Source organism: Mangifera indica, chromosome 2, assembly GCF_011075055.1.
Source record: "Mangifera indica cultivar Alphonso chromosome 2, CATAS_Mindica_2.1, whole genome shotgun sequence".
NCBI lineage: Eukaryota > Viridiplantae > Streptophyta > Magnoliopsida > Sapindales > Anacardiaceae > Mangifera > Mangifera indica.
In genome coordinates, this window is record NC_058138.1 from 5,560,130 (window position 1) to 5,584,853 (window position 24,724).

At 32.0% G+C, this 24,724-nt stretch overlaps 3 protein-coding genes and 1 non-coding gene across 17 annotated transcripts in view; 1 reads left to right on the forward strand and 3 right to left on the reverse strand.

The window, feature by feature from the left end:
• LOC123209130 (meiosis regulator and mRNA stability factor 1-like) overlaps positions 1-10,426 on the forward strand; it is a 75,913-nt gene extending 65,487 nt beyond the window's left edge. Inside the window, exons 3-4 of the mRNA XM_044626922.1 lie at positions 9,394-9,602; positions 9,719-10,426. The gene's annotated coding sequence lies outside the window, so the exon portion shown is untranslated. The remainder of the gene's footprint in view (positions 1-9,393; positions 9,603-9,718) is intronic.
• LOC123209846 lies at positions 3,278-3,384 on the reverse strand. Its single transcript, XR_006501154.1, has one exon. It is a non-coding gene; the product is annotated as a small nucleolar RNA R71 (small nucleolar RNA).
• Positions 10,427-12,960: 2,534 nt separating the features above from the next.
• Positions 12,961-16,562, reverse strand: LOC123196473 (chaperone protein dnaJ 16-like). Of its 7 annotated transcripts, XM_044610543.1 has the most exons (6): positions 16,384-16,548; positions 15,662-15,724; positions 14,596-14,670; positions 14,448-14,498; positions 13,597-13,686; positions 12,961-13,502 (listed from the first exon to the last, which is right to left on the reverse strand). In XM_044610543.1, the coding sequence occupies exons 3-6, from the start codon at positions 14,611-14,613 to the stop codon at positions 13,113-13,115; spliced, it is 549 nt and encodes a 182-aa protein (XP_044466478.1). In that variant the 5' UTR covers positions 14,614-14,670; positions 15,662-15,724; positions 16,384-16,548; the 3' UTR covers positions 12,961-13,112. The 7 variants fall into 7 exon arrangements, 5 of the variants coding, with proteins under 5 accessions (XP_044466478.1, XP_044466487.1, XP_044466469.1 ...); XM_044610552.1 differs by having other exon boundaries at positions 12,961-13,303; positions 13,394-13,502; positions 14,596-16,552; XM_044610534.1 differs by having other exon boundaries at positions 15,662-16,548.
• A 1,602-nt stretch (positions 16,563-18,164) lies between these two features.
• LOC123196509 lies at positions 18,165-21,696 on the reverse strand. 8 transcript variants are annotated; one of them, XM_044610607.1, is made up of 7 exons: positions 21,539-21,696; positions 21,258-21,311; positions 20,721-20,872; positions 20,440-20,523; positions 20,299-20,338; positions 19,997-20,203; positions 18,165-18,350 (listed from the first exon to the last, which is right to left on the reverse strand). In XM_044610607.1, exons 4-7 carry the CDS (start codon positions 20,464-20,466, stop codon positions 18,220-18,222), a joined length of 405 nt encoding a protein of 134 aa, XP_044466542.1. In that variant the 5' UTR covers positions 20,467-20,523; positions 20,721-20,872; positions 21,258-21,311; positions 21,539-21,696; the 3' UTR covers positions 18,165-18,219. The 8 variants fall into 8 exon arrangements, 7 of the variants coding, with proteins under 7 accessions (XP_044466542.1, XP_044466540.1, XP_044466509.1 ...); XR_006497706.1 differs by adding an exon at positions 18,443-18,573 and having other exon boundaries at positions 18,175-18,350; positions 20,299-20,523; XM_044610605.1 differs by having other exon boundaries at positions 19,997-20,158; positions 20,299-20,523.
• Between the last annotated feature and the right edge of the window lie 3,028 nt (positions 21,697-24,724).

The following is a 24,724-nucleotide window of genomic DNA, read 5'->3' on the forward strand; positions in this document are numbered from 1 at the left end:
CAATATGATTGTTGTTGAACTCTATCCGACCACAGTTCCTGCAGAAGCAGTTTTCATCAAGTTTTAGTCATTGATGTAAACTTTTACCGGTTACTTGGTTGAAGAGTGACAGTTGGTACAAGTTTTCTTCAGCTGAAATTCTCACCAAGGAAATGGAAATTGAAATGATTAATTTAAGATACAAATTGCTGTAAAGTGACAATATAGTTAATGACTAATAAAAAAAGCTATAATTTAACTTGATTGCTCCAATGGGCATATATATGACTTAGCTTGTGTCTCCTAATATTAATTCCTGGGTTTGTCCTCGAATCTGATAAACTGCCTAATCTGTGTTATATTTTGAGGAATTGTGTTTTCTGGGTTGCAGATTTTCAATGAATATTTATGGGTAGTTTTGTTGAATGAGCAGAGTTTAAGGATGCAAGTGACAAGGAAATTCTAGCGGACCTGTTGTTCCAGGCGACCTGCAAATATAATGTTAATGTCTGGAGATCGAGATTTCTCCAGTGCTCTCTGTCAATTGAGGATGAGAAGATACAACATTTTGTTTGCTCAGCTACGAAAAGCCTTGGCTCTTCTCCTTGCAGTCACCAAGATCATATGGCTCTGCACGAGTCTTGTGGCTGGGGACCCTTGTTTACGACTAAAATTGGTAACAAATTTCAGTCCCTAATGATATGCCTTTTGCTCATGTACAAGTTCCCTACCTCGTGAATCCTAATTAGAAATTCAGTAACAGTGCTCTAGTTGATATGTTGGAAGATGAAGAAACATGTAAATTATCACCACCCTGGTACTAATTATAATCCCAAGAGTTCTGTTATGGGCCTTGCCTGGACAAATTTGCTCATTTCAACCTTGCTTAAAATGGTTATCGAAATCATTATCCATCACAATCTTTAATGCCAAACAATCGCCCTAATTGTAATCAACTCGTAGTTCTGTCCAAAAAGGTGGTGAAGTCACCAAATTTGATCCTATTAGTATGAATCCGAAGCCTAGATTTTTAAGTAAGTTGCAAAATGGACATATAGAGCATAGGAGGCTGTTGTTTTTGTCACTAGTAAACTCAATTAACATTTCTAGTAGTGTCATATGGGGAATGCAAGGGTGTCCAAAACCTTCTTATTATGTCCAAAGCTGTATAGGTGTAGTGTTCCTAGCATTGAACTCCTTGAAAAGTAAGATGATAATGGCAACTGAAGGTAATATAGTCGATTGCATTTGATGTGGGGAGCAAATGCATCGGAATATTGTAATTAAAAGGTCCTTGGAAATTGATATTGATCAGTAGTACATGGTAGTGAAGCAAAACATTGGAGCTATGAACTTGTATGTTGATAAGAATGAGAAACTCTGGAAATGTGTGAAACCTATTGTTGGTAATTGATAAGGCCATTAATTGTTACTATTTTGATTTATAATTCCCTTGTGTTGTGTGGAAATTTGATTCAATCTAATGGATTTACTTATCTTTTTGCTTTTAGGAAGCTTTGAGCAATTTTGGAATAAGTTGGGCCAAAAAGAGGAAAAACTGGAGCAGATATATTAAACTGGAAATTTCATAATGCAGACTAGGCGTGGGCACGTGAAAGATGAAAGCAAAATCTGGAAAGCAGATCTGAACGTCCAGATCTGTTGCAAGAGTCCATAAAATATTAAGATTTGCTTCCAAGGAAAGGGATAATCACCAGCTGGAAAAGAGGATTAATTGAGCTAAATAAGGAATGATATTTTTGGAAGAAGGATTTATATTAAAAATACATATCTTTTCCTTTCTTTTTGGGAAGATATGTATCACTTTGCTTGATTGGATTAGGAGATTAGGATTGATTTCAATTTCCAGATTTTTAGTAGGAAGATAATATATATATACTCTTACTTTTATTTGAGATTATCAACCATTGTAAGGAGAGAATTAAAGAGCAAAATATGTTCTACAGTGGCTGAGTAATTTATCTTGGTTGAAGGGATCTGAAACCATGGAACTACAATGATTGTGAGATTTATTTTTGTTCTTTAATGCATCTTTTAATTATTTGAGTATTGGTTATCTTTCTGAATTATATTTCATGATTGTGTTGGTTGATTTCTAAGATGCGCAATTAGTTTATCAATTAATATAATCTATTGCTAGTTTAGGTGCTGAATCCGTAATTGTTCAACCCACCTAATCGAAGTGGCAACTAGGTTTATCGTTTGCTGCGTCAGAAACTTTAAATCCTAGGAAAATAATCAACTGGATTAAATGCAACGTCGTACGTTTGTGTTATCTTGCTTCGTTGGTCTTTCTAATTCGTAATGCTATTGTTTAATTAAATTCGAGATCGTATCCGAATTATTAATCAATAAGGGTTAATTGGAATACATGTTTTTGGTTAACTAATCGTAAGGAATGACAGGTAAATTTAATACCACAACGAATATTCAATTAATTAATTTGATATTTATGGTTTCGATGATCAATCGTAGTTCCATTGGTGGATGTGACCGAAGACCAAGGTTTGTTAAATCAATTTATTCCTTTTAGATTACTTTTCTGAATTTTTATTTATTGTTTTCCATTATAATTTGCATTTAGTTCAAAACCCCCCTTTTATTTCTTTGTTTCGATTATTTGTAACGACGTACTAATCAAGGCTCTTCGAGGGATCGATCCCTACTTTCCTTTACTACATTTTTGTTACAGGAATTTAGGATTTAATTTGGGTGTCAACGACAGCACGTACCAAATTTTGGCGCCGTTGCCGGGGAGTTTTTAATTTGTATGTTCGTTACGCGATCTTTGAAACAAGCTAGTTTACAATTTGATCCAGAAATTGAAAAGACTGTAAAAGGGTTGAGAAAAGAAACAAAAAGGAGACTGTAAGCACACAAATCAGTTCACGAAACAGAGGAAAACATGGCTGAAAATCAGACTTTACGAGAGCTTGCTGCTCCAAATTTAAATCAACAACCACACTGCATTACTTTTCCGAATTTAGATGTTAATGCCACCTTCGAATTAAAATTTGGACTAATTCATCTTTTACCTATTTTTCGTGGTTCCGCAGGTGAAGATCCTCATAAACATTTAAAAGAATTTCATGTGGTGTGCACCGGAATGAAACCGAATGGAGTAACCGAAGAACAAATCAAGATGAGGGCTTTTCCGTTTTCTTTGAAAGATGATGCTCAAGATTGGTTGTATTATCTACCCGCTGGAAGTATCACTACTTGGCATGAGATGAAAAGATTATTTTTGCAGAAATTTTTTCCAGCATCAAGAGCAGCCAGCATAAGGAAAGAAATCTGTGGCATTCAGCAGCATACTGGAGAATCTTTATACGAATATTGGGAGCGCTTTAAAAAACTTTGTGCAAGCTGTCCACATCACCAAATTAGTGACCAGCTGCTTATTCAATATTTCTACGAAGGACTTCTATCAAATGAGAGAAATATGATTGATGCAGCGAGTGGTAGAGCATTGGCTGACAAAACACCTGAAGCAGCCCGAAATTTAATTACAAATATGGCGTCGAATTCACAACAATTTGGGAATAGATTAGACCATTCGTCTCGACGCGTCAATGAGGTAAATGTATCTTCTCTTGAAAGACGACTTGATGATCTAACTACTCTTGTACGTCAAATGGCTGTAGGAAAAACAGAGGCAGCGAAAGTTTGTGGAATCTGTTCGGTAGGAGGACATCCAACTGATATGTGTCCAACACTTCAGGAGGACTGCTCTGAACATGCTAATGCAGTGGGCGGATTTTTAGGACAACAGCAGCGAAATCATAATTATAATCCATATTCGAATACCTACAATTCCGGTTGGAGAGATCATCCTAATTTTCGTTATGGGAATGCAAATACGAATCAGCCTTCAAATAATTTTCAGCCGTATCAGCAGCCCTATGTTCCTAGACAACAGCAACCACCCCAAAATTCTGGTTTAGATACATCTCTTGAAGATATTGTTAAAAGTTTGGCTACTAACATTGTGAAATTTCAACAGGAAACCAGAATCAGCATTCAAAATTTGGAAAATCAAATGAGTCAGATGGCTATTGCAATCAATAGGCTGGAAGCACAAAATTCAAGCAAACTGCCGTCACAAACTGTGATAAACCCAAAGGAGAATGTTAGTGCCATAATGTTAAGGAGTGGAAAGGAGCTGGAGATGCCAATTAAAGCACAACTTGCACCAACACAGCCAGCAGAAAACAGAGAAAAATTGGCAGCAGAAAATAATTCTTCCGAAAAGGTAGCGACAGGTAAATATATTTCTTTCAGCAAATACAAACCTGTTCCTCCTTTTCCTGAAGCTTTAAAACTGAAGTACGAACGTAATGCGGATTTATATGAAACCTTTCGAGACTGTGAAGTCAATATTCCACTGTTTGATGCAATAAAACAAGTGCCTCGCTATGCTAAATTTTTGAAAGAGCTGTGTACATTGAAAAGAAAGCAAAAACTCAAAAGGTATGAAAAAATAGAGGTAGGAGAAAATGTTTCAGCCATAATTCGCAAAAATCTTCCTGAAAAATGCAAAGATCCAGGTATGTTTTGCATCCCTTGCACAATATGAGGCACAAAAATTGAAAAAGCCATGTTAGATTTAGGAGCATCTATTAATGTAATGTCATATTCCATTTATTCTGCTCTTAATCTTGGACCTTTAGAAAAAACTGACACAGTTATTCAGTTGGCTGATAAATCAAATGTATATCCCAAGGGGTTAATTGAAGATGTTCTTGTTCAAGTTAATGATAAATTAATTTTCCCAGCTGATTTTTATGTTCTTGACATGGAAAATAATGACCAATCTGCACCTATTTTGCTAAGAAGACCCTTTCTGAAAACAGCTAAAACGAAAATTGATGTTCACAAAGGCACACTGACCATGGAGTTTGATGGTGAAGCTGTCCAATTTAATATTTATGATGCTATGAAATATTCTGATGTGAATTTTCCTGTGTATTCATTTGATTTAATTGACTCTCTAGCGCAGGATATACTTGATGTGATGATGAGTTAAAGGTGGCTAACCATAAAAATATTTTGAAAGAAAGAGATGAATTTAAATTAATTTCAGATGTGCAGAATGCAGGGACAAAGATGAATGAATTCAGAGAGCTGAAAAATACAGGTAATTTATTTTATATTGAGCTGCCAGTGCCTAATGAAAAATTGTTACCTTCTATTTTGCAGGTACCAGAGCTGGAGCTGAAATCTCTTCCAAATCACCTTAAATATGTGTACCTAGGAGATGGGAAAATCTTACCAGTGATCATTTCCAGCAAGTTAAATGAGCAGCAAAAAGAGAAACTGGTGCAAATTCCGAAGAAGCTAGAGATTCAGAGCTTAGCGACATCAAAAGTATTTCAAGTTAATGGCCATAGACTCAAACTGTTTTACAAAGGAGTGCCAACTGAAAACATCAGAGAAGTGGAGTTGAAAGATCCCGGATAAATAAATGAAGGCATTACGTCGAGCCGACGACTGTAAACAAAGGCGCTACTTGGGAGGCAACCCAAGCTTTCAATCTTATTTTGATTAATGCTTAAATTTTAATTTTCTAGACATTTGCTTTAATTTCGGTTTATGTTTTCCAATTTTAGTTTTAAATTTTAGTTTATGATTTTTAGATATTTAATTAGCAATTATTTTATGATTTTCGCTTAGGTTTATTTTAATTTATTTTCATGTTACTGTTCAATCGTCTTCTTCCTCCTGCAGGTTCCAGTGAGCTGTCTGTAAATGTTCATGAGGGAGAAATCTGCATTTTGGTATTCTGGAACTGGGTCATGTGCTTCCGTCAAAAGTCTAGCTTCTGCTTTGCTATTTTCTTAAATTCAAGGGGGCCATATGATTTAGTGTAATTATAAGGCTGGGTTTATATGCTTCCAGAGACCATATTTGCCAAACCTACGCCTCACAATTTCTCTCCAACTAAAATAAAAACCTAGCAGCCCCTTTCCTCATTCTGCAACGCCATGGTCAGAACCCGTTCACAAGCATCAAAGAGCAGCAAAAACCCACCCATCGGAGGCCTCCTACACCAGAGCTGTTATCAAAATCTGAAGAATCTTCCATCAATTGCAACTCTCCAAAAATTCGAACTACTGTTCCTTTTCCCTAAATCCAGAGAAGTCTTCTTTCCCTTTTCTTTTAAATTTCAGTTCTCATTATATTCTGTTTTGTTTAAACATTGAAGACAATGTTTGGTTTAAGTGTGGGGGAGGGTTCATTTGTGTTTTATTTTTCTGCTGTTTATTTTTCTATTGTGTACTATTATGTCCTTCAGTTTTATTTTATTTATTTATTTTTTTTTGCTCTGTTTTGTTTACTTGTTCTGTTCTTTTCTGCTCTAGTCTTCTCTGTTCTGCTTTTATTCTATTCTGTTTCTCTGTCAGTTTTTTTTTTTTTTTTTTTGTTGTTGTTCTGTCTTCCTTGTGTTAGGCGTATTCTGTTATGCCTAAAATTTTTTCTTTGTTTTGTCTATGTTGCTGCTCCTTGTTGGATAAAGTTTGATTTTTATGGCAGCTAGTGTATCCTTCCCTGTTTTTAGTCAGCTAAACAGTCCATTAATTTCACTTTGAATGAATTAATTTGTATGCATGCTTTGGAATTTAGCCGATTCAATAGGAGAGCATTGTACACTGATTTGTTAGATTAATTAGGGGTATGCACTTAAACAAATTTTGATAATTGAGTGCTAGAGTTTGTTTGAAGTTGAGGTGAATTTATTTATCCCTTGAGTTTTGAGCCGAAAAAGATTGAAACATACATATCAATCTATATTTTCTTTGATGAGTGATATTCTCCCATGTGAATATATCTCTAGAACTTGCTTTGAACCGTTTCGAGACCACATTAAAATATGCATGCATGGAAATGATAAAGGCATTCTTGTTTAAAACCTTTAGCTTAAAAAGCCAACCTATTTTAATTTCCCTAGTTAACCCCTTGAGCCTTACAAAACCCTTGATTCTTTGTGCTAAAACCATATTACAAACCCAAGCCTTCAAGTAAAAATCCTCACCCAACCATGAAAATTAGCAGGGCATTTAAACTAAAAATTTGTTGTTGGGTGAATTTGCTATCTTGAAGAATTTTAAGTATGGGGGAAAAGGGGACTTAAATTCTCTTAGTTATTGCCTTATGTTGCTATTGTTACTGCCCTATGTTGCTAGCTTTATTGTCAATTCTCTTAGTTATTCAAGAAAAAAAAAATGCTGAAAAAGAAAACAGAAAAGAAAGGAAAAAAAAAAAAAAAAGAGAAGAAGTTGAAAAAGAGAGAAGAGAAAGGCAATGGAAAGTAGCAAAGAAATGTGGTGAATATGGTGGCTTTAGCTTTACATTTTTGTTCCCCTTAGGTGTTTAAATGTTTTGTTAATATTCATGGTTTTAACCTTTTGTATCCATTAATCCTCACCTTTACCCAAAGCCCCATTACAACCTTAAATAAAGTCCTTTTGATTTAAGCATGTATATAATCTAAGTGGTGGAGATTTGGTGCATGAGCAAGCTTATGGTAGAATGTTTGCATTGGAAGAATTTGAGCGAAACACCGAACCATTAAACACATGAGTGATATGAGTGATAACCGTGAGGATGATTCACCAAAGCTTTATACATGCTTTAGAATGCGATTATCTTGATTTGTCTTTGTGCATACTTCCTTGTAAAGTTTGATAATGATGTGTGTTGATGCTTGAATCTTGGTTGGTTTAAATCTTAAGGTATGCACACTTTTTGGTATCGTGAGAAAAGAGATTGATGGAACATTTTTGTGTTTGCTTTGTTTTTGTTTTTGTTTTACTCGAGGACGAGCAAAAGATAAGTGTGGGGGAATTTGATAAGGCCATTAATTGTTACTATTTTGATTTATAATTCCCTTGTGTTGTGTGGAAATTTGATTCAATCTAATGGATTTACTTATCTTTTTGCTTTTAGGAAGCTTTGAGCAATTTTGGAATAAGTTGGGCAAAAAGAGGAAAAACTGGAGCAGATATATTAAACTGGAAATTTCGTAATGCAGACTAGGCGTGGGCACGTGAAAGATGAAAGCAAAATTCGGAAAGCAGATCTGAACGTCCAGATCTGTTGCAAGAGTCCATAAAATATTAAGATTTGCTTCCAAGGAAAGGGATAATCACCAGCTGGAAAAGAGGATTAATTGAGCTAAATAAGGAATGATATTTTTGGAAGAAGGATTTATATTAAAAATACATATCTTTTCCTTTCTTTTTGGGAAGATATGTATCACTTTGCTTGATTGGATTAGGAGATTAGGATTGATTTCAATTTCCAGATTTTTAGTAGGAAGATAATATATATATACTCTTACTTTTATTTGAGATTATCAACCATTGTAAGGAGAGAATTAAAGAGCAAAATATGTTCTACAGTGGCTGAGTAATTTATCTTGGTTGAAGGGATCTGAAACCATGGAACTACAATGATTGTGAGATTTATTTTTGTTCTTTAATGCATCTTTTAATTATTTGAGTATTGGTTATCTTTCTGAATTATATTTCATGATTGTGTTGGTTGATTTCTAAGATGCGCAATTAGTTTATCAATTAATATAATCTATTGCTAGTTTAGGTGCTGAATCCGTAATTGTTCAACCCACCTAATCGAAGTGGCAACTAGGTTTATCGTTTGCTGCGTCAGAAACTTTAAATCCTAGGAAAATAATCAACTGGATTAAATGCAACGTCGTACGTTTGTGTTATCTTGCTTCGTTGGTCTTTCTAATTCGTAATGCTATTGTTTAATTAAATTCGAGATCGTATCCGAATTATTAATCAATAAGGGTTAATTGGAATACATGTTTTTGGTTAACTAATCGTAAGGAATGACAGGTAAATTTAATACCACAACGAATATTCAATTAATTAATTTGATAATTATGGTTTCGATGATCAATCGTAGTTCCATTGGTGGATGTGACCGAAGACCAAGGTTTGTTAAATCAATTTATTCCTTTTAGATTACTTTTCTGAATTTTTATTTATTTTTTTCTATTATAATTTGCATTCAGTTCAAAACCCCCCTTTTATTTCTTTGTTTCGATTATTTGTAACAACGTACTAATCAAGGCTCTTCGAGGGATCGATCCCTACTTTCCTTTACTACATTTTTGTTACAGAAATTTAGGATTTAATTTGGGTGTCAACGATAGCACGTACTAGTAATCCTACACAAATCTCGGAAATGACATGGGAAAGAATTAAAAAGCTTCTGATGTCTCCTGGAGGACAATCTGCAATAATGGCCTCTCAATGCAGGTAAATTTTTTTTTGGTTGTTTAGATTAGCCTTTCTTGGCTTCTAGGATTTATAAGTGGACTGTTTTTTTATTGTGTCTTGTGTGCTTTTGCATTTTTGTTTATAGGTATGAAGTTGGTGCTACATTGAAGAATTTGTGCTTGACAGAGTTTACATTAGGTGACATACTTCAGATCTTGAATATGGTAATTACCATAAAGAAATGGATTATTCATAATCAAGCTGGATGGCAGCCGTTTATCATTGCTGTTGCAGAGTGCAGTCCTGAATTAGGCTCTACATCTGGTTCACAAAGTTTCAATCTTGCTATCCATGGTAAGTTAAAGGGGCCACTTGATAGTTTGAAAGGTATTAAGTGTATATAGATAGATGATTTGTTGCAATAAGGTTCCTAAAACAAAAGTCTTCTTGTGCCAATACTCATTATGTAGGTTTACTAATGATGAAAGTTGTTACACATGATGGCTACTGTCTAGATTTTCAATTAGAAGTTTCAAGTGAAAATTTGCTAGATGTGTCAAAGAGTATACAATGCAAGGCTCTGAGGTACAAGAAACTGATCATCTGCTCTGCATCTTCCGGATTCTATCAACAATTGCAAGGATGATCCTGCTGTTTCCACATTTCGATGAAACATATTTCTATAGAAAAATTTCCTGCCTCTCATATAATTCGTGGTGCCATGAGAACTCTAAATGCAAGGCCTAATTTAAAAGTGGCATTTGAAGATGCAAGAGTTTGGTTAGTTTGCAGAGAAGCAGATGACACAATTTACAGAAATTTATGAAAAAAACATCCAAATGTAAATTAGATAAACATAGAAAATGTTCTGGTGGAAGCTTCTCATTCTCCTATGATCACATCATACTATGACGATATCAAGATGAGTCACGCAAAGGTTGCACAATGCTGTAAAGTTCTTATTTTTCCGTATTCTCAGAATAAATGGATTTATAAATTCATCCCTCTACAGCATCAGCACAGCAGTTGGCCACTGTATTTGTTGTACTTCTTTGAAAGCTGTATGGTTCTTAGAGCTTGTGAAACCATTATTCCCTTGGCTATAATCCTTATATTGAAGTCTCCTGTATGCAAACTTTGATAGAAAGATCAAGTGTTTCTTATTTTTGCCCCCGTTTGGATGGTGCTTCCACTTTTGCATTGAAGCTTTTCTTGCTGTTAAATTGCCGCCAGTTTTAAGGTTTTCAAGCTTGGAAAATAGAAAGTTTCATACTGTAAATACCAATATTTTATTGTACTTATTTGAAAACATTATTGAGTTGGTTCATAAATTTAAAATCCAAATAAAATATGTTAGATTTGTGTTATATTATTAGGTTATATTTGAATCAAGTTTAAAAATAATTGGCTCAAACAAACTCTAAATAAGCTCAACTAAAACAAACTCGGGCTCTAATTCAAGAATTAAATATTTTGAGCTTAAACTTTAGAGGTGTTCACTTTACCAAGTTTATGAATTTGAAAATTTTTTATATGAATCAATTAAAATGATATCGTTTTGATCAATACACATCAAAATAGTGTCATTTTAGTTATTTTTTGTTTGGTTTGAACTCGAACTCAAGCCAAACTCGACTCGACCTCTCTCAAGAGCAACTTTAAAGCAAGTTTAAACTCGATTTGATTCGAAGCCAACCCTACATATTATCAACTAAGTTAAAAATTACTTCCTAAGTTACCATTATTGATGTTACATTAATTAACATTTATAGATATTTTAGTTAATCTCACAAAAATATCACTATGCAAATTCTATAGGGTTAGAGATGCAGCCCAAAAAAGCCCAATGGGCATCTCCCCCTACTTCAACCCAAAACTAGTCCAAATGACAACCATAAAAACAAAAACAAAATCACGAACTCATGGAAACGTTCTCAATTACAAACAATACCTCATATACAATGGCCACAATGAAAATATAAACCAAATTAATATTTTATTATTATATAATTAAATATTTTTTATCACTATAAAATCGTCCATTCCTAAAACATTATAATTAGTACATATAATTTTACTCTTTATGAAATTATTTATCATAATATTTTCAACATTATTAATACAAATTTGATACATTATCAAAGATTGTTGAAATTCTTCCTATTGTGGTTATAAAAATCGGATTGGACCGGTTTGTTTGACTAATTGAACCACCATCCTTTATGCAAAACAAAAACACTTGATTCGAAAATTGTTTTAGTAGTTTGATTTCTTTCATTTGCCTTTGGACTGGCGATTAGACACCAATTTATGATTAGAATCCAATTGAAATGCTGGTTTATATTGCATATTATTAATAAAAAAAATAGCATAAATAAAAGTTTGAACCAACACCATTTGATTTCTATACATATTTAAAAAACACAAGTTCCTAATATCTAGAATGCAATGGAAAAGTTGAGTTCGATAGCAGCTCCAATAAAATCTCTAATTTTAACTCTTCAATCTTCATGTCACTTCATGTTTTTTTCTTTGTTTGTGTAATTGATTTCATGAAGTTGGAATCCTGATTTATAGAGACAACATCAAATGAATGATGACAACAACGATTATAATTAGTGATTATTTCAACTATGATGACTAATCAACAACGATTGATAAATGTCAAGTGTCTCTTTAAATTGTTATGTCTACATTGTTAGGGTTTGTTCTTTCTACAACCTTGCTTCATAAATTGTTGAAATTTCTATATTGTTAGGATTTTTTTCTTTCTGAAAGTAGTTAGATTTCATAAAAAATTTTGCTAATTATAGGAATGTAAGTCAATTATATGACTGTTTAACTTGTTTGTGTGACTGAATAATGTTTGATGGCATTCTAAGTAGAGAACATAATTATGTATGTAGTAATAACAAGAAAATTTGAAATATATCCATTATAAGGAATAACATGAAATAGTAAAAATGTGTAACTAACTTGTCCATTGATCTACACCAATCGTAAATGATAAACGAGCATTACACAAAGAGGACTAATAATTATCACACTGTTCAACTATAAACATAGTCTATATCCATGAAACCAAGTCCAAAAATCTCAAATCCACTACAACCAAATTATTCAATACTACCTAAATTTTCTGTAACATTAAAGCATTAACTAAAAAATTAAACATCAATTAACAAAAAGTTACACAGCATATGAAGAAAAGCACAAGCATCCCAGTCATTTGTCACTTAACCATCCAACTTAGGTGAAAATGGTCAAACTCCCCTTGATCATTCAACCAAACTCCTTTCAATTTGAAAAAAATTGAAATCGCTTCGACTTTTTTAGTCATCGTCTAACTTCTAAATATGTGATTTGTCAAAAGATATTGAAACAGAATCAGTTAAAAACATTGTATAGAAGGAGCCCCAAGAACATTATAGGATTTGGAAGAATGAATAATATTTAGGTCAATTTAAAATATAGGAGAAGGTAGTTCATACATATAGTAAACTTCATGTACTAAATTGGTGCCATTTGTCAAAATAGATTATAATATATCGTTTACTCATTACAACAAATTTCTTCAAGGTGATGAAAATTTTCATCCTAGAAAATCAAAAATTCGTCCCAAAAGTCAATCGGGATAAATGATCAAATCGTACAAAAAGACATGTTATCAAAGGGTAATTCTCATGAAAGAAAATCTACAACAAAGGGGTAATTGCATGGCAAAAGAAGCAAAATAAGTATATGTATGTTAGATAAGTCTGCAACAATTAATATTAAAATTCATTATCAACAATTACTTAGCTATATATTTGTCTATAGTTTGTAAAATAATAAAACTACAATAGAACATTAAAGAGACACAGATTACTCATGATTTTTATCTTGAAGGAGCATGTGAATGATTTTCAACAGACTAGCAATTAAGCACAACTCAAATATCTTTCCGTCAGAATGAGCCTCCACAGCTCTAAGATTCTCCTTCTCTTCTTTAAAAGGTGCAGCACAAAGAAATTCTATAGTGCAGCTAGCACTTTTTAAAAAAAAAAAATTATCACCTAGAAGAAATGTAACAGAAACAAAAAAGTTCACCCAAATGAGTATTGAAAAATACAACACATGCACTGAACAGAAACTGAAGAACTGACCATAAACAGCAAATGTATGTGTGCCTGCCTTCAGTTCAGTTATTTCACATGGCTGAAGGATATCCAGTTTTTTAAAGCTGGCAGCATCCGGATCCTTTGCAGCAGCTGGCTAAAAAGAACTATAAAATATAACTTAAAAAGTGAGCAAAATCAAACTCAAACATGATGAGTCACCAAGATATATTACACCATCATTGACTTACCAAGTTGGCTGTTTGATCTAACTGGTGAACCAGGAAACCAAGAAAATACATGCCAGCAGCTGTCACCTTCTCAGTTTTTGTGTTGTCCTCCTGCATTAGGGAGAGATCAAATAACTTGTGCATGATTTAAAAAGGCAAGAAAGATAAACAGAGGTGCTAATTAAGAGGTAGCTCAAATATAGAATGGATGTGGTCACTTAAAGATAAAGTGATGATATTTGCAAGCAACAATAAGCAAAGTTCTAATAAGAAATGAAAGATAATTTAGAGCTGAGAAAAAAGTTCATTCTTATATCAAGAGCTAGAGACACCGACCAAAAACTAAAACTATCACACAAGATGATACCACAGATACAGGTTTTGATAATCAAGGAGTAGCTTTTCTCTAGTAATTTAAGGATTAAATGTACAGGATAATGGGATTATGAAACAATAATATAAAGAAATACAGTGTACTCAGTAGAATGGGGGCTTAACCCTCTTTGCGTATGTTAGCAAGACTAGTACAGGCATGATCTATTCCAAAAATATTTTTCAAAGAAGGTAAACCCAGATGAGCAAGACATTTTAGTATGCATAATAGTGTTATAATTGAAAGGAATAGTCTCCTATAAATAAGGAACATAAATCTTGTAACCAAAATACACTGCTGCACATGCGGTTCAGAGCTAATTAAAAGAACTCAAGAAGGCAATTCTATCTTGTGTCAATGATGCATAACACCCCCACCCCCTCCCTGAAGTAAAGAGACCTGCTTCATAGACAAATGGAAAGTGCACTTGCTTCAGTAGAAATATAAAACAAAATACAATAAACACTCAAAAAAACAACAGAAGAGAGCTGCTTGATACCTGCAGTGCAAGGCTCAATCCACTACTCCCATCTTGATCAAAATGCAATAACTGCACCAAGCCAACTAGTTACCACACTTAGATGAGTGAAAAATAAAACAAAAAAAAAATTTTTGATGCATTTCCATGGATATACACATAAACCTACAAATAAATAGGAAGGCATCCCAAATTTAACTAATTCCTGTTCTGTATTGAAAATTGAAATTCTCTGATGGCAGCACTGCAACAAAATTGGAGCCAAATTGAAAAGGCCACCCCTCAACTGTGTGAGAAGCAAAATCTAAGAATTTGTTATAACTATCTGGCAATGATGAGAGAACTTGCTGCTGTGTTCAAGACCGAGCATTAAATGTCAAGAATTTTCAAGCAAAACATCTGGTCTTAAAGAAACGCTCCTCAAGTAGTACTCTAGGTCTACCTGAGGAAGACCAGACCAGATCCAATCAGAAGCCATTATTTAGGATTTTTATGATATAATTACCTGAGGTAAAATTACACCCTGCTCAAATGGCACATTCCAATCTTCCATAAAGTTAAATGTGATTCAAAAATCTGTATGCCAGCCTCACCTCCGTAATGCTAGTTGTAAGTTACAAAATAATCTCATAAAGTGCAGTAACTATGTATGTTAATACCATAAAAATATAGGTTTTGTTTGCCTTCTTGTAAAAGAGTGCATTGTTACAATTAAACATTTGCTTTTTAGTGACTCAATCGGTGCACAATTTAACCAGTCCAAGCTTCAAGGTAAGAAAAACAGAACTATTATAAGCCATACCCAGAGGTATCATCATGTCAGAAGCAAACAATAGGGAAAAAAATGGTCTAGGCATAAATCCTGAAGGAACCAAAGGAATTACCTGACACATTTTCTAGTCCCACATTTTCTACAAGACATGATGAGACCTAGTAAATTAGGTAAGTTGGAAACTCAAAAATCCAATGAATGAAGACAATTAAAACCACATGCAAACCAGAGTCTTATCTTTTAGCAGTCAGTTAACATATCTAAAATTTAGGGGTAGTACTAGATTCACATCAATAGGTTAACATATCTAAAATCGGTCAATCGTGTACAATGCACAAAACGTTGGTCTATTATTCATGTTTAAACATATGCATACATTCATAAAAATATACTGCTCAGTAATATGATGCATGTATTTGGCAAACAGAACCATACAGATTTATCAGACAAGTAGAGTACGAACCAGGATTGGCGTCAACTATCCTCCAAGGTCAAGGAGGCCTTTGGCAAATGCAGCTGCTGGCATCTGCCAACAAATACCTTCTTTATGATGCAACTTACTAAAGATGTCAGAGACAACGCCAAAGGCCATAATTATGCAGCAAATCATACATTAACATGTAGGCCTCAAAGATTAATTCTATAATCTTATCTGCATCACTAAAACATTACCTGTACACCGCCCTCATCAAAGCTGTAAATTTTAAGATCATGTCTATATGTGCTATGTGTATAACACCTCATCAAGAAAAGCGCAGAAAGACATCAATACCAATTCCATCTAAGTTTTAACTCTTCAGAAAGAAAAACAACGAACAATATAGAATTTGTAACTTCAATTTCTTCTTTCTTTCTTTGAACTTCTCAGCAACTAATCAGAGCTCGGTAAGTAGTAATTAGCATATTCTTCTTCTTTTTATTTCTTTCACTTTATCTCAGATTATTTTCCGAAAAAAAATAAATAAATCTAATTAATCAGTTTATACTCTCCAAAATCTACAGCCAAGAAGCAATAACCCTAATAAAGATCAAAACGTTGCATTTCGAAGCATGATTAAGGAATAATCAAATAAACACTACGTGTGATCAACTAAAAATCCACCAGAAAATTCAAATCAAGTCAAGCCATAGAAGAAGAAGATTGAACGACAAGCTCGTTCCTACAAGTGCAAGGCAGTGATGGACCTGGCGAATGTCTTCAGAGCGTTTTCGCTTACAGAGAATTTCATTGTTCTTTTTTAATTATTTATGTTGGCTGTAAGGGAAATGATGTTGTTTCAAGGGATATTAATTAAAGTAAGTAAATATTTTTGAGTTTAAATTTTTTTGGGGAAATATTGGAAACACTTATTTTTATGAACAAAATAAATATGAATGACCTATTTTACCCTCCTATGCAAAATCTAACAAAAACTTAACCTTTTCCCATTCGAAGCAACAGCTCAATGTCGCATTTGGAACGACGCATAACGATAATACCATTTTTTGCATTTCGAACATCGACAAAGACAATACCATTCAACAATGTTGTATGAGGTAAGTCTAATTCAAGGTGTGTTAAGGATTCAAATGGGCTTTCTTGCCTCAATTTAGGGTTATTAAGTTTGAGAATGGGTTTTTCTCCTCAATTTCGATTTGATGCATTTGATTTAGGGTTTGATTGTGCTGTTTATTTGTAAATAGTTCATACATAGTATATTTTAGTCGGATTTGATTGTGTTGTCGTTGACGGAGAAGCAAACTAGATTCTGTTGACAATCACTTGTTACACTCACACTCGCAAATAGTTCATACATAGTATACTTTTATCTGTTTTACTTTTCGTTGTGATCTGTATATATCAAAAATTGACATATTTTAGAACAAGTTCATGAATATTTTAATTTATAAGCTACCGAACTTACAATCAATATTCATTTTTAAACATTGTATTAAAAATCTATCATTTTGTTTGGTTTTCTTTTTTTAATTTTTATGGAAATCATTTTCTCTTTCCTTTTCATATTTGAACCTTTTTACTTTTCATTTTCAATATCTCTTCCATCTCTTAGCCTTTAAATTTGTTTGTTATTGGATCCAAGATAAAGATGGTAGCAACAAGTTTTTATCGGGTGATTTTTCAAAAATGGCAGAAAGGTGTAAGACTCTTGAGACTGAACTTCAAATTGTTTGAGCAAAGAGACTTTGTAATCATGACCTACAATTTACACAAAGATTTGATGCATAGATTTCATAATTTAAATTTTAAGGATGATTAAGTTAGGGAAATGGATTAGTGAAACAATACGTATCATATGATATGATATAAATGAAAAATGATACGTATTTTAAAGCATATGAAAATTTGATATGATATAATATATCATTTTTTATTTGTATTATATAATATGTATATTATGTCGTATCAAATTTTGATATATCTTAAAATATATATCATTTTTTATCTATATTATATCATATGATACGTATTGTTTTACCAATTCATTTCCCTAACTTAATCATCATTGAAATTCAAATTATGAAATCCATCCATCAAATCCTTATATAAATTGTAGGTTATGATTGCAAAGTCTCTTTGCTCACTAATAGTTTGAAGTTCACTCTAAAAAGTCTTACACCTTTTTGCCATTTTTGAAATATCATTCGATAAAGACCAACTGCTACCATCTTTATCTTGGAACCAACAACAAACAAATTTAAAGGCTAAGAGATGGAAGAGATATTGAAAATGAGAAGTAAAAAGTTTCAAATATGATAAGGAAAGAGAAAATTATTTTTATAAAAATTAAAAAAGAAAACCAAAGGATTCAACAAAATTATAGACTTTTTTAACACAATGTTTAAAAATGAATATTGCAAATATGTATAATACCATCAATTCCCAGAGCAAATTTTACCTTGCTCATTTTATGGTGACTCTTCTTGGCATATTTTGCCGATAACAAATTACCACAACCCTTAAGCTCAACAAGTATAGGAAGTCAAACATAATTAATGCATAAAAATACAAACATTAAATAATTATAACATAAAAGGAATGATTGCAATTACTGCAATTTGACAACTCAAAAAATGTTGACCGATAGTGTCTTTACAATGGAAATACCCACCTCCATGCCACCTTGACATAAAGAACAAACGAGAATAGAATTCTGCAAAGGAAATATTAAGAAAAAACCAATATTATATAGCATCTTGTTACACCAAAACATTATTTAAAAAAATGTGCACAAGGATTGTTTACTTCTTTACACCATTAACTTTCTTCGCAGAAAGTAATGAGAGCAGCTCGAGCATCATTTTCTAACTCAAAAGCACAATAAGCAGCATCTGGATACCTGTGAACTTGTGCTCTACATTCTTCCCAAACATATACTACAACATTAATATTATCTGTTGGTTGGTTTTCTCTTTTAATTTAAAATTTTTGTTGAATGTCCTATTTTCATAGAAGATATAAAAGAAATCAGTTTGCATGTGGTGACCACTTACAAACACTTGTTTGTCTCACTAATCATGTATATAAAACAGATTGCAGGTGAAATTGAAGTTGATATGCATTAGTTGAAGACAAAAAATGTACAAAATAATTTGCTACGTGTTAACTCTATCTTTGTGATATTAACATTCATGTTTTTACAACATTCACTTTAGTTCTGAAAACACTAATAAATGAAAAGCATTCACTTTATTGTATCAAGAACAAATAACATGAATATATATAAAAGATAAACATTAACCACAAAACTACTGTAACTTCACATAGGCCTTTATTCAAATACCTTACAAACAGTTAGTAAATAACAACCAATCTTCTTCCAAACAATCACTCCCAATTCACACACAAAACAGACAATCTAAGATTCTAACTACACAACAGCAAGTCAACAACACAAAAGCAAACCTCTTATTTTAACAACCAAACCCTTCGACACAACCAGCACCACAAAAAAAAAAGGGTTACAATAAGAGGAAAATTAGTTATTAAAAATTTATTTCCCATCGTTAAAACTCTTTATCAACGAGAAAACTCTCGTCATCACTTGTCATTGTAGCCCCTATTGACTAAGAATATAAACGATAGGAAGAAAAATCCCAGCAGTAATATAAATAACAAGAGGTTAAATCCTATCATTAAAAAGAGTAATTTCAATGATGAATATCCCTATTGTTATAACAATATTTACCCGTCACTATACATAATATCAATAATAAATATCCCTATCATCAAAATAATATTTAATGGTCGCTAAACATAATATTAATGATGAATATCCCCATCGTCATGATAATATTTTTGGCATGGAACAAAAACTATACATGGTGAAAATAAAACTTTACTTTCTCAGTGAATCAAACCATTAGTGTTCAATGAAGTTAATACTAAACAATAAAATAAAGCAGCAAAATTCTGCCATTAAAAGTAAAACAGTACTTCTCTCACAAGAGTTGCATAGTAATTCTATGCACACATATAAAAAGGATTCAATATTAAATTCAAACCAGAAAGTATATCTCACCTTAAATAAATATACATAAATAACTCTCATACCATACCTAAATCATGTTAACCTGCCTTTCAACAACCCAAAAATTTCCAATAAACTAAAATCTAAATGTTGAGTGGACCTACAGAAAGCCTGAAAACTTTTACCCATGAAGAGCAGGTAACACCTAAATCTTGTTTTTATCTAAAATTCAGAAACAGTGAAATTCCAAAAGATCAGAACATTTCCTGACATGCCTCGTTTACAACCTAAAAAGAATAATACAAATATATACATATAAATATAAATACCTCTTGCGATTGAGGCCATTATCATCTGCAACCTCCTCATCCTTGGCTTCTTCATCTCTGGCTTCCTCATCCTTAGGTTCTTCATCCCTTGCTTCCTCATTTTATAGTTGTCATCTTCAGCGTCTTCATCTAGTGATGATTCAGCTGAAGTAGCTTCTAGCTCTGCCTCAAGAAATGCAGCAAAGTCGTCACTACTGGATGAATTTACTGGAGAATCAATCACAAGACTTGTGAAATATGATTCATGAATTTTGCATAAAAATAAACTGAATGGACTGAAGAAGAACAGAGCAAGAACGAACCGAAGAATGAACTGAAGAAAAATGGAGCGAGAGTTAGGGACTGGTGAGAGAGAAGAGTAGGATTAAGAAGCGGTTCTATTATTGCAACACCAGGATCAATATATTTGTGCCTAGCTACTTCCATTATTGCAAAAACATCACCTCTACAGAGATGGCAAATGCCAGCATTAAGCAGTGGTCCTCTTACTCCATATTTTTTCATATATCTCAATCGCCTTCTGGTATCTGATAAATGAAAAGAATTCTACTTTAACTAATATGAACCAGGGGCATCATTCATGGCTTTCTGGATTAGGCCTCTAGATTGAACATATGACATGTACAGCCCCAAAAGTGAACTCACTCCTACTAAACGCTGAAGTCAACTTAAGGTTATGACAACTTCTTATTATAGTTGCATAAAATTATTAAATGCAACTTACCGTTCTTGTTGAGCAGAAAATTGAGCAACTTTCAGTTTGCACTATTTGGCTGAGGTTGTTGCTTCTGCATTTTCCAAATATTCAGACGCCCGTTCAAAGAATAGAATAGCCTCCTCGTCATTCTCCTCAAGTTCATATAACTCACCAAAATCCTAGATAATACAAGAATAGTTAATTCAGCTCGTGGTAATTTCAATTACTGAAGTTACACAAGCAAATTATTTATACAAACTTTTGCAACAAATTGATATATCACATACCATTACTTTGTACAACACAATTCATCTATATTAAACTGACTTTCCTAGTTCCGTTTTTTCATTGTGTTATCAATCTGTATACAAAATTTATAAGAGTAATATTCCCTTGTGTCAATGTCTTTTATCTTTCATAGAAATAAAAACATAATGGAGACGCAATATACATACTCGAAACATTGCAGAATGAAAGCTACGAAATTCCAACCAATCAGGAGAAGCCATTGATGGATTTTACCGATTTCTAACAAAATAACAAAATCATGAAATCAAAATGTACCTTGCAATATCTCGCAGCAATGCCGATTCCACCAAAGTGTTCTAGCTCGGTCTCCTGAAAACTAGTATAGAAACGATTAATTATCTAATTAATTAACGTGTAAAGCACAATCAAACGGAAGATTAATTCATTAATTTGGCAAGTTTGAAATGTTTGGCAGATTTAGCGTACAACTCAGCAGCATCATCAAATGGAGAAGTTAGGGTTTATCAGATCAAGAGAATTGAAATTTATGGTGAAATAAAAATAAAATAGAGTAGACAAAATGTTTGATGAAATACCTCAGAAGAGTCTTCAAGAGGCAGTTAAATTTTGGTAAAATGGCCAGTGAAGAAGGCAACTTGAAATGTGAATGGAAGGACACAGTTTTTGCAAATATCCAAAGAATTTATGACGAGGAGGTAATAAGAATGGTGGTATATGTATTCAAGGCTGGGGGTTTCATTCATATGATTCATTGGCAGTACTTTATTATAAATATGGACTGAGTTTGACTCGAGTTAAAAATGATTTAATTCAAATTTTGCTTGAGTTTATAACTTAAATTTGTGGTTCAGTTATATGGTTTGAGTTCATAGTTCATTGACAAAACATTATTGTTTCATCCAACAATGGGGAAAACGATAACGTTTTGTATATTTCCTTGATATAACTTAAATTAAGTAGTGAATTATATTTGAACTGGATCGAGCCATCTCACATATCACAATTTAGACTGACTTGAATTCCCTCTAATTCGAGTCTAACTTGATTTTAAAATGCGCTTTCCCAATTCAAACTCAATTTGAATTTGAGATCAAGTCAACTCGATTCAATTCAATTGTACCAATAACATCAGGTTTCTAAGTTTTTTAATGAGAAACTTATAAGGTCCATTGCTAAAAGTACACATTTATTTAGTTTTAGTAGGAGTATAAATAGTCGGTTGCTAACATTATGAAAATAGTATATTTAACGATCGAATATTTTTCCATTTGCTTTTTTTTCTTCACTAAAGACTATTTTTTTTTTTTTAGTGTAGTAACAAATCAAACTAAAAATCAGTTTAAATAAATTAACACAGCAACAAACTAAAATTATAAACCGTTCAATTCTCACTCATACTTACTTGAAGTCTACTACAATTTTTTGATAAAGTCGACAAAGAGAAGGTAAGCAAAGAGATTGAGAGGGTGGAGTGACGGTGGAAGATTGGGAGACCTTTCGTTCGTTAGCAAAGAGACTAAAGGTGAGGAGTGACAGTGGAAGATTTTGTGTGAGACCAAACTCATTTATAATAATGTGTAAAGTTTGGATTTGGGCTCCAACTTGCTTTTACAGTGCTTATCTCAAACTCATTCGAACATCCCTTGGCTTGAGTTTGACTCAAATATAACATGATTCGATTTAATTTGATTTGACTCAAATTGATGGTTTGGATTCATTTGACTCGAAATTGATGTAGCTTTATTTGGTTTGGATTTATAGTTTGAAACGAACAAAACCTTTTGACTTGAATTTAGTTTGAATTCAAATTAAACAATAATTCGAATAGAATCAAATTGAGATTTACATTTAATTACTTTATTGGTAATTTACATTGAATTATTTAATTAAATTATTTAATTAAATTCGAATCAAATTAAATTTAGTATAATACAATGTACATATGGTTCATATCTAGACCTAAACCCTAACACAATCAGAGATAAAATCGTGTCAAAATTTCTCAATCCTAAATCAAACCGAAATATTGTCGGGGTTGACCTGATCGGATCTGAATTAACCTAAACTATATAATAAGTAAAGACATGTCAAAACACATATAATAACATGATTTGTTACAAAAAAATGCATTTTGTCAAATTCTAAGGAATAACATAATTTATTACACAATAATACACAAAAAAAAAAGACATTTTAACATGAAATGATATTTTTTTCAAAACAAAATTGAGCTATTTCAAATTGATGCTAAAGGGGCATTTGGTTCACTATATTAAAAGATTATTTTAATAATTTATTTTTTATTATTAATATTATTTTATTTGGTTTGTCATTAATAAAAAATTTTGGTAATTTTTTATAACTAATAGTAATATGGTAGGTAATATAAAATGTAATATGATTACCACTTCTACTTTAGCTATTAATAGATTATCATGATAATCTTAACTTTATTACTATTATATCCTTATTAATTTTTATAACAAAATTACATTTATTTTTAATTAATATAACAAGTAATATAAAGAATATTATAAAATAATTATATTGAAGGACATTTAATTAAAATTATATTTTAGTTTTTTTTATTATATCCAACCAAACATAATAATTATTTATACTTGCCAATTTTTATCAATATAATAATAATAATAATAATTTATACCTAATAATTTTCTAGGATATCTATCTTTATGGCAATCTTTCATTTTTTGTAACAAAAGATTATTTAAACCAAACATTACATAATAGTTTATCTGTTGTCTTTTTATGTGATTAATTGTAAGGATAAAAAAACAAAATATTATAATCAATAACCCAAGTAGATCTGCAACTTCAATTTTAAAATAATGCAACTGATAAGCAACAAGATTGACAACCATTTGTCAAATATTTAAAAAATTTAATTTTCAATTTATATGATGAATGTCATTCTCATAAATATTAAAATTATTAACAAGTGTATGAATATGACACTCCAAACATAATAATTTCAAATTAATAATACTTATAACACATGAAAAAAAAATACAAATAGTTTTTTATACGTCTCCCAAAAGGAGTTATTAAATTAAAATGAATGTTTTTGGGTAATGCATATTTTCTTTTTAATGATAAAATATTGATCTCTTTGTTGATTCAAGTTAGGGAATATATATTTTATGAATTGAAACCTTTTTGGTTAAATGAAAAAAAATAAAGGATGTTGATTTTTTTTCTTTTTACTATTATGATGTCATGCAATATTTTATTTAAAATTTTTGGGTTAGTTCGGGTCAATTTAAGTTGGCATCGTGTCAACCCTAACCCAACCCAATTTTTCAAGGGTCAATCCTAATCCGTCCCAAATTACTTTTTATGTTGAAAATCATAACCCTAATTTGATTTTTTTTTTGTATCATATTATGTCAAATTAATAGGTCGTGTCAAACTTTATTAGCTCTATTCGTATTGCTAAAATTAACGATATAAACCAATACACCTTTTTAAACTAAATTAAACATATAATTAGGAATTGATACAAACCGAGCCAAACTCGAACACCACTTTGCTTAAGAATCAAGTCGAGCTCACTTCTGATACTAGACTGACTTAATATGGATGTAGCTTTTATAGAAACAATGTTATTAAGAGTTTGTATGCACGTGAATAGTTTGTGTAATTTTATCATAGTGGACAATATGAATAGTTTGTGTAATCTTAATTTTATTATAATTATATTTTTATTTATTATTTTTTTTATGCAAAAGAATCTCATTTCA

What these genes read in the sequence shown, in the direction of transcription:
- LOC123196473 (XM_044610543.1), bottom strand. An exon ending in GATTGAGCCTTGCACTGCAG is followed by an intron (nt 13,687 to 14,447) that starts GTATCAAGCAGC and finishes TCCCTAATGCAG; the next exon opens with GAGGACAACACAAAAACTGA. An exon ending in TAGATCAAACAGCCAACTTG is followed by an intron (nt 13,503 to 13,596) that starts GTAAGTCAATGA and finishes AGTTCTTTTTAG; the next exon opens with CCAGCTGCTGCAAAGGATCC.
- LOC123196509 (XM_044610588.1), bottom strand. Translation starts at nt 20,500, where the DNA reads ATGAAAAAATATGGAGTAAGAGGACCACTGCTTAATGCTGGCATTTGC. An exon ending in TTTCTTCAGTTCATTCTTCG is followed by an intron (nt 20,204 to 20,298) that starts GTTCGTTCTTGC and finishes TTGATTCTCCAG; the next exon opens with TAAATTCATCCAGTAGTGAC. An exon ending in AATGGCCTCAATCGCAAGAG is followed by an intron (nt 18,351 to 19,996) that starts GTATTTATATTT and finishes TTTCCTTTGCAG; the next exon opens with AATTCTATTCTCGTTTGTTC.